At 41.0% G+C, this 14,307-nt stretch overlaps 1 protein-coding gene and 1 long non-coding RNA gene across 2 annotated transcripts; both read right to left on the bottom strand.

Moving 5' to 3' along the window:
- Nucleotides 1–6,149: 6,149 nt before the first annotated feature.
- On the bottom strand, nt 6,150–9,464 carry LOC115921623. Its single transcript, XM_030979239.1, has 2 exons — nt 9,264–9,464; nt 6,150–8,976 (listed from the first exon to the last, which is right to left on the bottom strand). The coding sequence occupies exons 1-2, from the start codon at nt 9,355–9,357 to the stop codon at nt 7,604–7,606; spliced, it is 1,467 nt and encodes a 488-aa protein (XP_030835099.1). The 5' UTR covers nt 9,358–9,464; the 3' UTR covers nt 6,150–7,603.
- Nucleotides 9,465–9,475: 11 nt separating this feature from the next.
- On the bottom strand, nt 9,476–10,438 carry LOC115921624. Its single transcript, XR_004063001.1, has 3 exons — nt 10,254–10,438; nt 9,780–9,944; nt 9,476–9,533 (listed from the first exon to the last, which is right to left on the bottom strand). It is a non-coding gene; the product is annotated as an uncharacterized LOC115921624 (long non-coding RNA).
- Nucleotides 10,439–14,307: the final 3,869 nt, after the last annotated feature.

The raw sequence follows: 14,307 nt of genomic DNA, 5'->3' as shown, positions 1-14,307 counted from the left end.
ACTCTCATATCCCTGATACAAGTATAATTATACTTAATGAATGAAACGACTGGATAACCCATATTCAGCTTAACCAGCTAGCTAGGGATGAAACTACAGGCACTGGCGGATCTAGTAGGGGGGATGGGGGGGGGGGGGGGGGGGGGTGGTGCAAATTGTTAAATTTTCGAGGGCCAAAAAAAAAAGGTGCTTACTACCCCCCAAGGTCGCGGAGAAAGGCTTTTGCCTCTGCCCCCCCCCTCCCCCCCAAACCAACCCCCCCCCCCCTTCTCGCCAAAAAAAAAAAAAAAAGAGAGAAAGAAGGGAAAGGGAAAGAGGAGAGCTAAAATGAAAAACAAAAGAGGTAGAAAAAAGAAAAGGGTGAAAAGAAGCAGAGATCAGTTGCGATTAATCCCATCAACATTGTGTGGATCGGGGGGAGGGGGCGAAAGGCCCCTGCCTCCCTCACCAAACTTAAATGAAAGAGGATGAGAGAAGTAAGGGAAGGGAATGGGGGGGGGGGAGGGAAAGAGGAAGAAGAAAGGTAGGGGAGATCAGTTACAATTTCTTTTAGTGTATTTTATATTAAAGCCAAAAAGCCAGATATTAAAAGTTAATCATTTTTTCCAATTTTGGTGTGATAAAATAATTATTGTTGGTGTTGTTGATGTATTTGAAAGGGTTCCAAAGCACAATATGTCAATGGATTCCTCAAAAAAAGAAAAAAAAAAGGGCCTAGAGTGAGGGGGAGCAGTGTAGGAAAAAACTGTTAGGGAGCCCCTTTGCAAATATGGGGGGCCCCAGGCGCGGATCTACGATTTGTTATGGGGGCCCAATTTGAAATTATGCTAGCCAAATATTGGTACGTAATGGTGACACCGGCAGTGGCGAAATGAGCAAAAACGTTGGGGGGGGGGGGTAGAACAAAACCCCGCCCCACCCACTTTTCATGCAGGCCTCGCTGAACGTTTCTCTAAGTAGGTTGGGGGAGTGGTATTTACGATAAGGCAGAGCGTAGCGTTAAAGATAAACTTTAGTAGCCTACTGGTAATGCGATTGCATTGTGCATGAAAGAAAAGGTGTGGAAAGGATCAGAAACAGTTGATCATGTAGGTATTGGTGTGCACTGCAAGGTTCTGGAGTCATCAAAATCATAGTAAATTTGACCGAGTCTTGGTAAAGTAACAAGCACTCACATAGAAAGCTATGGGACAACACAAATGGTGTCGGGGCTAGTACCTTGATTTCCTTGTCTTTCTATGCTCATTACTCAGCCAGTATACATTTTCTTCCAAAATTGTTTGGCACATGTCATTTATTTGTAATCTTGAACATTCAGTGTAAGTTTCGTTTGATTCTGTGAGAATTATTATTTTTTTTTTTTACCAGTACTGGAGTTTATCTTTAATTGGCGTGGGGTCTAGGGCCTTTTGGCCCCTCTGAACTACAACTTGTTGCCGGCAAAATTGCAACTGATATCCCGCTTTTTTTTCTTTTCTTCTTCCTTTTCCCCTCCCTTTATCTCTTCTTTTCCTTTTTCTTTCCCTTTTCATCATTCTCTCTTATTTTGTAATGGGGGGGGGGGGGGGGGGGTGACAGCTGGGATCCAAGACCCTTTCGGCCCTTAATTGATCTGCTTCTTCCCCCCTTTTTTCCCTTCTTCTTCCTCTTCCTCTTTTTTCTTTCCCTTTCTTTCCTCTTTCTCTTCTTTTCCTTCTCTCTCTCTCTTTTTTTTGCGGAGGGGGGGGGGGAAGGCCCTTCCGGCCCCCTGGATCCGCGTCTGCCTTTAGGGGGTAAAGCTGCGCCTGTCGTCAGCTAGCTGAAAGTGTTAACAACTAAAAGCACAGTGTTAAGAACTAAAAGTGAACCAGGTAATCGCAGTGAGGCAAAGTGGTCTCGTGGATAAGCAACCGCCTAGTAAGTGGAAGGTATCGGGTTCGATCCCCAGCTAGTGTATTTTGTTTTAAAGCCCAAAAGCAAGATATTAAAAGTTAATCATTTTTCCAATTTTGGTGTGATAAAATAATAGTGTTGGTGATTGTTGATGTATGGGAAAGGGTTCCAATGCACAATATGTCAATGGATTCCTCAAAAAAACTTGAAAATTGGCTATGGTGAGGGGGGAGCAGCTGAGTGTAGGAAAAAACTGTTAGGGAGCCCCTTTGGGGAGGGGGATCTTTTTTTTTTTTGGGGGGGGGGGGGGGTCTTTTTTTTTTCTTTCTTGGAGGTCGTCAGCTAGCTGGCGGTCGTCAGCGTAGCCGGTGGCCGGTAGCGTTAGCCCCAAAGCCATGTCCATTTTTTAAACTACATTCAAGAGTCCCTTATTGCCAGGTTAAACAAGTTTTTTTTTTACATTTTCAGTACTACTTTCTTCCTTTTATTCACTCTGTATACTCCCATGCTATCCTTTTCCAGTCTGTAAACAACTTTACAACATGAATTCAATGATGGGCAAGGTTTTACTTTTCATAGCCCAATATGGGCTAACAACTGGCCTGCCCGAGCAGAATCATTTTGTGCTCGACAAAGACACACAGCCTTGGGTAAAGACGTCCATTATTATTATTTTTGTTAGTTATATTTTTTGATTGACAGTATACTATTAAATATCAGGAATATTGGATGCTCTGTTTCAAATACAGTCCAGATTGCCGAGCAATGAATTATCTCATGCTTCTTGTCCAAAATCATATCTAACTGGTTTTTAAAACGGTATCATTTTAATTTCCATTTCCCAGCATTATTTTGAACTGTCTTGAACTGAAGTTGTTTTCCTTTCTTATATTTCGATACCATTACGTCATCAAAATAATGCGGTCATAGTTGCAATGTCATGAATGCTATTTCTACCTCAGTCTTTGGAAATCCTCGCAATGACGAAAGTATTAACTCGATAAAGGGAGTGTCCGTTCTTTTCTTCAATTCATTAATTGATGCCATGTTAGAGCTGAGTAGTTTGTTACATAAATATTCAAGTATAGCCGATGCGAGCTATTAAAAAAAAAACTGAATCGAATAGCCTGCATCTTTCATATGAATAACAATGAGCAGTGCCTAAATACAGCTGCACTGCATTTCTAAGTAAGCTTCAACGGAATGTTACTTTCAATGGCATGTTAGTTCGAATGCACCTGTTTCTAAACATAACAATCATTAAATCAGCATCAGAAAGTGTTAACAACTAAAAGCGAACCAGGTAATCGCAGTGAGGCAAAGTGCTCTTGTGGATAGGCGACCGCCTAGTAATTGGAAGGTATCGGGTTAGATACCCAGCTAGTCCATATTTTTGTTTAAATCTTGAAACAAACAAAAACGTATGTTAATTTAACAACAAGAAGTGAACCGGTATATGCGCTCAAATAAGACCTTTTTAATGTCGGCTGCTAGAATTTTTGCACCCCGTATTCGATGAGGTATATAATAATCTACATTTCATGTGAGTTTCAACACATTTGAAGAAAATGGGAAATTAGCAACGAATGTATTAACCCCCACCCCTTTTTATATACTCTAGACGTTATCAGCGCCAAACGTTTAGGTTTGCTCTAGACATTGGTTGATATGCGCTCAAATAAGACCTTTTTAATGTCGGCTGCTAGAATTTTGTACCCCGTATTCGATGAGGTATATAATAATCTACATTTCATGTGAGTTTCAGCACAATTAAGGCAAGTGGGACGTAGTTGCGAATGTATTAAAGGCCGAACTCCCCATCACCGATATACTCAACATGTTATGCGCTATACGTTTAGGTTTGTTCTGGACATTGGTTGATATGAGCTCAAATTCGACATTTTTAATGTCGGCTGTTAGAATTTTTGCACCCCGTATTCGATGAGGTATATAATAATCTACATTTCATGTAAGTTTCAGCACATTTAGAAGAAATAGGAAATTAACAACGAATGTATTAACCCCCACCCCCTCTTATATACTCTAGGCGTTATAAGCACGTTTAGGTTTATTCTGGACATTGGTTGATATGCGCTCAAAAAAGACCTTTTTAATGTCGGCTGCTAGAATTTTTGCACCCCGTATTCGATGAGGTATATAATAATCTACATTTCATGTGAGTTTCAGCACATTTAAAGTAAATGGGAAATTAGCAACGAATGTATTAACCCCCACCCCCTTTTTTTAATACTCTAGACGTTATATGCGCCAAACATTTAGGTTTGTTCTGGACGTTGGTTGATATGCGCTCAAATAAGACCTTTTTAATGTCGGCTGCAAGAATTTTTGCACCCCGTACTCCATGAGGTATATAATAATTTACATTTCATATGAGTTTCAGGACATTTAAAGCAAATGGGAAATTAGCAACGAATGTATTAACCCCCACCCCCTTTTTTTAATACTCTAGACGTTATATGCGCCAAACATTTAGGTTTGTTCTGGACATTGGTTGATATGCGCTCAAATAAGACCTTTTTAATGTCGGCTGCTAGAATTTTTGCACCCCGTATTCGATTAAGTATATAATAATCTACATTTCATGTGAGTTTCAGCACATTTGAAGTAAATGGGAATTAGCAACGAATGTATTAACCCCCACCCTCTTCTATATATTCTAGACGATATCTGCGCCAAACGATTAGGTTTGTTCTGGACATTGGTTGATATGCGCTCAAATAAGACCTTTTTAATGTCGGCTGCTAGAATTTTTGCACCCCGTATTCGATGAGGTATATAATAATTTAAATTTCATGTGAGTTTCAGCACATTTAAAGATCGTCACCACTACTGGGCCAGAAGGGATTAGACCACACAGAGAGCCATCGAGGTCACTGTGACAGGTGGCTATCTCATTAACTCAGCTCTCATTTAACATAAGAAAAAGAGGATCATGGGGGACCAACAGGCACCGATTAGGGAAGTTTTCTATATAGAGGGAGCAAGTAGCTACAAGTATGGCAGTGTGCCTTTAAAGCAAATGGGAATTAGCAACGAATGTATTAACCCCCACCCTCTTCTATATACTCTAGACGTTATCTGCTCCAAACGCTTAGGTTTATTCTGGACATTGGTTGATATGCGCTCAAATAAGACCTTTTTAATGTCGGCTGCTAGAATTTGTGCATCCCGTATTCCATGAGGTATTATAATCTACATTTCATGTGAGTTTCAGCACATTTAAAGCAAATGGGAATTAGCAACAAATGTATTTCTACTACTTCTACTACTAGTAGAGTCTACTACTACTAGTAAAGTCTACTCTCCTGCTCCTGCTCTGCAACTCTACTCGCCGACTTAAACCAGCTTCTCTCATCTACTCAACTCTCCAACTCAATCCAGTCTTCTAATCAAACCTCTCATCCTGTCTACAACTTTCTGGTTTACAGTCCTTTTCAGGACTATACTCACTTCCGAAAGATACTCTTCCTTCCAACCTCCACTTTCTCGCCTTTCCATTTCACTTCTATTTCTATCCACTTTCCTTAGTCCTTCTAGGACTTTACACATGGTGTACCGTAAACCTCTTCCGCGATTGTTCATACCACCATGCAAACCTTCAAAAAGCACACTTTGTGCGCATGCTCAATGATGACGTCAGTCTTTAACTTCAAATAGGTTGAACGATTATGTCTTTTGCCTACGACCATACCATGCTGAATTTACCGGTTCTCGTCCGATCACCGTAGTCAAGCAGCGTAGGGCCTGGTTAGTACTTGGATGGGAGACCGCCTGGGAAGGGCGTATGACCCCCCCCCCCCCCCCCCCCCCCCCCCCCCCAAGGACCTTTTCCCGGTGAGCGACCCCTTCGATCACCGCCGCGAAGCCCGCCCTCTGCGGCAATAAAGGACCCATTTCTGTTATCTCTCATGGGCTTTTTCATGCATCCTTTTTCTTTAAAGAGGGCCTATTAATCAAAATTTAGGGTGATATGAGCAATAAAAATAGTTTTTTCTTCAGCAAATAAGATGCTTGTATTTCTAAAGTATTTTTTGTTTTCATTGTTTCTTTTCTTTTTTCTTAAAAATCATGTTTTATTCTTCCTTGTTTGGAATTCCTTTTAAAAGGTCAAATATTCTTTTAATGTTTCACCACAACAAATTTCAAAAACACCACACCCACCCACAAACATTCTTAAAACAACCACAACAAACAAAACAAATCCATTTACACGTAAGCAGGAGAAAGAAAATAAAATAAATATTACTCGTAAATGATTCAATTGTTCGTCATTCCTTGTATTTGATTCTTGGTTTCAGTTCCATGTTTAAAGTATTTTTTCAACAAAAAAAGTAAAAAAAAGTATAAAAAGGACAAGTAATAGTACATATACAGTAATAAACGACTCTTTTAGTAAATTGAGTTCGGTAGTGAGTTAGCACACATGAATTGGTTAAAAAATGTTGACCATTGAGTTATAGCATAACATTGGTTGCGTGATACAGCTTTAAATCTCAACTATGCAAGGTTTACGTTTGCACATTCGGAACTACAGCTGTACTATAATACTGATCTTTTGAATATGGCACAATTTAGTTTTCTCAATTCTTAGTCAAATATTTGGCTTCCCAGTCATGGCAAGATCTGGAATTTGGTAAAAAAGTACACACTTATAACCGACTATTTACAATACTTTCAATGTTCAAGGCACTTGAATATCTTCAGCACTATTTTGAAAATGATAACCAAAAAAGAGAAATAAAACATGCATATTGAATACAGAGTCATATCGTCCAGTCATCAACATAAGAGTGAAATTTCACAAAGCGCTCTAACATGAGCAAACTTCTACTCTGCTAAGGTGTTAAATGAGTGATTTTCCACTCATTCAAATAGATTATTGGCATCTCATAACGATACAATAGTAACTTAACGATGGCAAACATACAAAACGTATCACAATATGAACAAATTATTTAAATCAGCTCTTCTTTGTCATTTGTACTCGTTTCTGTCACCAAATCTCTTCACTTTCAACAAAAAAAGTATATATACAATCTTTGGCAAGATTTACTTTTCTACCTGAAGCATTACATTTCGTCGCTGTTTTCACGAAGTGACGGTAGTGAAAAAAAAATTGCATTCACTTTGCGATTTTCCTCACTACCGTCACTTCGTGAAAACAAGGACGATTTGTACAATGATACAAAATATTTCGACTTTGGTAGCCAGCTACGACATTAACAAATATATTGCTTTAAAAGTCTCTAGACGAGGTATCAAACATATAACAAGATGTGCATACAATCTTTGGCAATACTTAGTACTGTACCCGTAGTATAATATGTGTACTATACTAAACAACACTTTGACTTTGGCAGGAAGGCAACAACATAATGAGATGCCGGTAATATATATATATATATATATATGTATATATCTGCACACTTAATTTTGGAATAGGCATGGAATATTTGGCAAGGTATAGTACTGCATTGCAATGTACTGTAAAGAATAAAGTATTACATTTGTTAAATAATACTGATTGTTTTTTAATACTGTTCCAGTAAAATATAAAGAGATGGGCACATCAAAAATGTCCAACATGACAAGACAAACAATCTTATCAGTATCTAGTAATGTATGGTACCTGATTAATGCGAAAATACATTGATCTGCATTCAAGGTACTGAACTATCCATGTTCTGAAAAAATACACAAAATGAATAATCTACTTTTCCTCCTCTCTATTTCTTTGTTTCCTCTCCAACTCTTCGTCAACCACTTTCTTAAAGTGCTCATAATTATTGTACACCTCTTCAAATCCGGGTGTAGTTGATCTGTTTGTGGTTGGGCAGAAGGTAAAGATTTTTTTAGTATTACCTCGAGTTTTGGCTTTCGATGGTGTGTACCTTTTTCGAAGCCCACCACATTTTTCGATGAGACATGCAGCACAGGGTTTCTTGGATGGGTTAGGGAGGAAACGAGTCTGTTTTGGTGGAGGAGGAGGTGCAGGTTGAAATGAGAATGGTACACTGCTTGATGGTTGGTTGAGGGAAATGGACTGTGCCTGTGGTTGTGATGGCACAACCAAAAGGATTGGTACTCCAGAAGCTGCTGATGGCATACAACGAGATGATGTCTTTGGAAGAAGTGGCAGCAACTTGGTTTTGGTTGGTGGCTCAACGGCATAAGATGTTGATGGTTGAGAGTCAAACTCAAGCCGCCTCTTTTCTCCATGCCGTTTTCCAGATTCGTGGGGGATATCTGAATATTGTACTTGCTGGAAAGTGGCTGCTGGCAGGGATTGAGGGAGCTTTCCGGCCTCTGGAATGGTTTGGGTAGATAGGACGTTACGATGGGATTTGACTTTTGGTTGCGTGGTGGATAGAAAGTTTGTCCTCTTTTCTTTTTTTGAGATGAAAGTGGTGATGGACTTTGCATTGATGTTTGGAAGAGGTATGTCAAGGTCAATGAGTACAGGATCATCCCGAACTCTGTCAACGATCCTCTTGTAGCTGCCTTTGATCAAAGTGGCAGCTTTCGCTGGTGATGACAGGCAACCAACCGTTGGCCGATTCTTTAACATTTTAATGAGGATGTAAAGAAGTCGTGACTCCTCCGTAACCTCTGCTGCTCTCATCCATCCAAATTTCGTTTTTTGGGCAGAACTATTTTCTGGGCTTTCTGGTCCTAAACACCTACCAAACAGACTATACCCCCACTTTGACTCGTATTTCTTTACAAAATTACGAGCAGACCGATCATGGTCAGCCAGTTTGTTGGCAGCTGCTGCGATTTGCTCCCTCAGAGGGACTGGGATGATGTGATGGTCGCCGTTATCAGACAGCTGAAGGAGTAGAAGGGCAAGCTCCTCTACTTCCTGAAAGCCAGGGAGATGAAGATGGCTTCGTTTCATCAGTACATCCTCGAGCACTGGGCTGACCTCCTCTGTCACCTGCTCCTCCTTCGTCACAGCAGCATGGGCAGCATGGACTGAATCCATGTGGTTTACTGGAAGGGAACTTTCATCATTGTCATCCTCAATTCCCTCGTCCTCTGACTCTGCCAACTCCTCGTCGACCTCACGAGATTGCTCTTCAGCTGTAAAATGAAAGCAGAAAAAAAAGAAAAGCATATAAATAAACTACATAAATACTTAAAACTCATTTACAGTGTTTTGTTTGACAATACAAGGAATATTAGGGTATATGATTTGGGGTGACAGAAAAAAAAACAGACTGTTTTGCCAAAATACTTATTAATTAACTGACTGTAAGCAGTGTATCACACAAGAATTTATTTTATTCAAATAAATTACAAATTATACCACATGTATGAACTAACATAGATTTAACATTGCAAACTAATCTATGAAAAAAGTTGCTGACCTTTCTGTATGTAGTCGGTAGACTGGCTGTACGCATATTCTACTCCCAACAGCTCTTCCTCTGCAGGGTCGTGATACCTGTCCGGATAGGCCATGGGAGCTGAAAAATTTGGCTCGAATAGATGATCCTTCCCAAAGAGGGTCTCTGCATGCTGGTTGAGACGTTGGACCTGTCTGGGATCATCCAATGATGTGAGCCTACCTCGACCCCAGGAACCTTCTTTGCCTCCATTCGCCTGTTCCATTGGACCGCAAATGAAATGAGATACACCTGGGGGGGGGGGGGGGGGGGGTAAGGGGATGAAAGAAATTTGGAATTTAACAAAACAGATAACAGATCATGCAATTAGAATACAACATTATAATGAATGCATAATATGCACACCAGTTATATTATTAAATGAGTGATCATCTGACTGGCTGACAGAGTTCAAACAACTGAAATATAAATTTGTAGAGGTTTGACATTATATATATCTATTGTTGTTAAAATAAAATCTGAGGCAAGTGTGTTTACTTGGAATGGTATTATCCCGCATCGCTTTGAAGGGATGGCTTGATACATGTGGGAATGTAGTCCTTCTAGGGAGTTGCTGCCTCTTCGACAACGGTACTTGTTCAGCTGTACCCTGTTGATATTTACAACTTTGGTTGCCACATACAGCTGAATGTATGGTGGATCCTAGAAATGGATATGGATAATTAAGAAATGGAAAACCAATTAAAGACATTTATAGAGTGTATGGGAGAGAATAATATTTTCTTGCTTTTAGTTCTCACTGCAAGGAAGAAAAAGATAATAATACCAATTTTTAATACACCACTTTCTGAAAAATGCACAAAATGCATCAGATAGATACCAAAACTATCTGTGAGTGCAAGAATTAAAAATACCTCTATCATTGCTATCAATAAAATTCAAAAAATTAGTAAATGAGCCTTAGTAATACACATATTTACACATACTATTTAACACAATGTAAAATCTCACCTGCATGCAACTCAAATGCTTGCTTGCCATGGCCCAACGAGCATCAACGGCTTCTGGGGACTTGAAAAGCGGTATCCCGTCTATGTCAAGGCCAGCTGGTCCCTTAACTCAGATAGGATGTGCTCAATTGCACAGACACTCTCCTGAAGAATTATAAAACACAACAAAAAGGGACAAAAATAAGTAACGCCATACAGATTATAAATTTAAAAAAAGGATTAAACAAAAATAGGATTAAACAAAATTTTATTGATGTACTGCTAGTTTCCACGGGGGGGGGGGGGGGGTAGTTATGTTTAGTTAATATCCAGATGATTTAAACATTTTCACTATAACAAAGAGCACAAAACATTAAGTTTTAATGGAAATGTCTGTTGCATTAGATAAATTGATTTATATTGTGCCCGTAAAGATGGGGGAGGGAATATGTATATGTAGTGAAAGAAAAGGGGGTATTAAATTCAGAAAGATGAAAGAAAAAAAATCTGGACATTGATCGTCATAGATGGCAGTGTTGGAGTATAACAATCTCTCAGAACGTTTACATATAAGAAGCGTTATTTACGGATTGTATCAGAAGAACAATTTCCATGATCCAGATTCCAAGTGAGAACTCATCGGTGATTGAAGCCTAGATATCAATACAAATCTGAATATAACACTCACCTGCAGCAATTGTTGTCTGCATAGACCTTTGGCGCTGGGACATTGGCACGTTTAAAACGTGCAATGAGTCCCTGAGCAAGCCTTCTGTAGCAGTCCTCAGACTCAGAGGCAACACACAACAGTGCTGACAAACTGTCCCCATTCATTGAGCACGCTGGTGACGAAATGCATGGTGCCTTTTACATCTCCGTGAATCTTCTTAGGTATCTGTAAGGAGAAAACAAACAATTAATATCTTCTTTTTGGGGGGTCAAAATATGAATATGAGACATTTTCTATTATATCGCACTATTTATGAAACACAACATTTCATTGCTTTTAATTTTTACTAGAATTTTAGTCTTTCATGTTCTTAGTTCTTCCTTTTTATATATTTTATTGTAGTATTACTGTAACAGTAACCAAAATAAAACAGTTTAAAAAAAAATACACACCTGTTTTGTACCATCTATACACAGTATCTCTCCTGTCACACTCAAGATGGAAGCTCTGTACACGGGCATCTTCCAGGGGCGTCGCCAAAGGGGGGGGGGTGTGGGGGGTGCGACACCCCCCCCCACCTGTCAGGATATGTCGGTAAAATTGCGCTGCCGTCGGGGAAAAAGAGAAAAGGGGGAGGGGAAAAAATGAGAGGGAAAAAAAGAGAGGGGAAAAAGAGAGAGGGGAAAAAAGAGAGGGAAAAAAAGAGAGGGAAAAAGAGAGGGAAAGGAAAGAAAAGAAAAAAAGAAAAGGAAAAGAAAAGAAAGAAAGGAAAAGAAAGAAAAGAAAAGAGAAGAAAGAAAGAGAAAAGAGAAAAAAAGGGAGAGAGGAAAGAAAGGGGGGGGGAAGAAAAAAAAAAGGGGAAAAAAGAAGAAATAAGAGTGAAAGGGAAACAAAAGAAACGGGAGATGAAAAAGAGAGAGAGAGATGGGAGGTAAGAGTCTGAGAGAGGAGGAGTGGGAGTAAAAGAGAGAAGGGGTTGTTGGGTGGAGTCGTCTCGTCGAGGGAGCAAGAAAGACACGGGTAAATATGTTGCTGTGTCGGGTCAGCTGTGTCGGTATTCTTGCTCGATCCTCGTGTACTATATCAATGCAGAAGTTTGAAGTCGGTGAGATGTTGTCGGTCGGAAAAACTGAATTCAGACAAGGATAAAGAGTCGAGAACAGTACACCGAGTCGTCTGCTATTTCTCATAATTTAATGAAACGTCAAAGCTTCCGCGCTTTGCGCGGGGGAGGGGGGGGGGACTGAATTCAGAAAAGGATAAACAGTCGAGAACGATACAGCAAATCGTCTTCTTTTTATAATAATTTAATGAAACGTCAAAGCTTTCACGCTTCGCGCGGGAGGGGGGGGGGAACTTCGTTCAGCCAAGGATTACCAGTCGAAAACGGTACAATTAATCGTCTTTTTTCCTAATAATTTAAGGAAACCTCTAAGCTTCCGCGCTTCGCGCGGGAGGCCCATCACCCACTCCCCCCCCCTAATGAGCGCGCTTTAAAGTGATTCTCTTGCTCACTACCGCCCCTCCCTAAAATAAGATCCTAGCTCCGCGCCTGCATTAAAAATATAGCTATGATGCGACTAAATTGAAGAAATAATTCGTATATTTATGTCGTCGAGGAAAATGACCATTTTGCGCATATGCAAGTACTATAGATAGTCCATAGGAAAAAACAATTTAGCTTCGGCCCCAGGTTTATAGGGTTGAATTTGTAGATATTGGACATTTAATTTGTCGGTAATTGGTGGCTAGTTTTGTCGGTAATCGTTGGCCTCTACACCCCCCACTGAAAAAGGTCTAGCGACGCCCCTGGCATCTTCTCCATCTCCATGATGAGATGAGCTCTCCGTAGGACACGGGGGGATGGAAGGGGTGGAGATGGGATAGGCGGGGTGTAGTGATGGTCAGTGTAGGAAAGTATGCCTCGCTGGGATGTGGATGTCGTGGTGGCGTTATGGGCTTCCATAAGGAGAGTCTGGTAGAGATCTCGCCGCTCACTATACCATTCATCGTGACCCTGTTGAATCATCCTCTGCACTTTGTTCATGGATATTGCATTGAGACGATCACTCAACAGGGTCACTACATTTCTGTCTATGGCCCGCTTTCCACAGATAATGGCCGGGAACATACTTCGAACTGCAGAGGCAAGTTGCATGAGGATGGTCGGACTGAAGGCATGCCAGCGATATTGTACCGCTGATCATCGCCTTGGACTGCTGACGATGACGCATGCAGAACAGGCACTTCAGGCGTTCGGTCAATAGGGTGTGATTCTGCCTCATGCCGCACACCTGACGGGCTGTATTGCCATAGCCACTTCTTGTTAATGGCCCGGTCCCCTGGCCGACGGACACAAAACGTATGCATAAAGGACACAGCGGACGAGCAAAATTTCGAGGGTGGTTCCATCCGTTTTCATCCGCTCCAGAAATGGACAAAATTTGCGAAAATTTGCGAAAACAGAACGGAAAAAACGGACGGGGTAGTATGTAGCGGGGATGTTAAACGGATGTTCATCGGAAGCCTAGCGGATAAAAAGCGGATGGAAGTGGATGACAGCTTTGAATACTTTATATACGAGATGTATACGCTTACATCCTTTCTATTTCGTGCTACTAACGATGTATAGACGTTCATGTACCTTATCTTTCCTCCCTCTGTCCGTTTTCAACTGCAGCGGATGTGAGTTGCGAGGATGCCCAGAGGATACAGAGAGGATGCAGCGGACGCTTAACGGATGATAACGGACATAGAACGTTTGTTGCTCGTATTTGTCGCGGATTTACATCGTACACGGCGGAAGTTTATCCGTTCTAAAAGTTTTGTGCAGCTCAAAACTTTTTGCGCGGATGAAATCACAGTGGACGGATGCCCGATGGATAGAGCGTATGAAACACGTATGCAATGAGTACACAAACGGATGCATAGCGTTTTCCAACGGATGGCAAGATTTTTTTACGTTTTACATCCTCTTTGCATCCGTAAGTGCAGTGGGACCGGGCCTTAAGAAGCTACCTTGTGGAGCAGGGCAGTTAGGATTGGGGACATCTGATCTTGGCTTCCATCACTCCAACTGGCCTCCAGAAGAAGACGGGGGTTGTAAAAAAAGATAGCATGGACGGCACGTTCCTCTGACTATCGTAGGGAGAGGAGGGGGATTAAATGTCATCTTCTTCTTAAATATCTTGCGAACGCAGTTGCTCGTTCAAAGATGCCGTAAGGCCCATCGCTCTTCAGCCAGGGGACATTTGGCCGAAAACATACCCTGCCACCTGTGGTGGAGGCTCATCCCATATTGTTGCTACCCTTCCTGTACTGTGGAGCACTCTGCAGATGTCGATGTTGAGGGCACGTCTTCAGGTGATGTGGTGTGACGAAGGTATCAGCTTTCCAACTGTTGTCA

This window comes from Strongylocentrotus purpuratus, unplaced genomic scaffold (genome assembly GCF_000002235.5).
Source record: "Strongylocentrotus purpuratus isolate Spur 01 unplaced genomic scaffold, Spur_5.0 spur5_scaffold_10, whole genome shotgun sequence".
NCBI lineage: Eukaryota > Metazoa > Echinodermata > Echinoidea > Camarodonta > Strongylocentrotidae > Strongylocentrotus > Strongylocentrotus purpuratus.
This window is presented reverse-complemented; position numbering and strand designations above follow the sequence as displayed.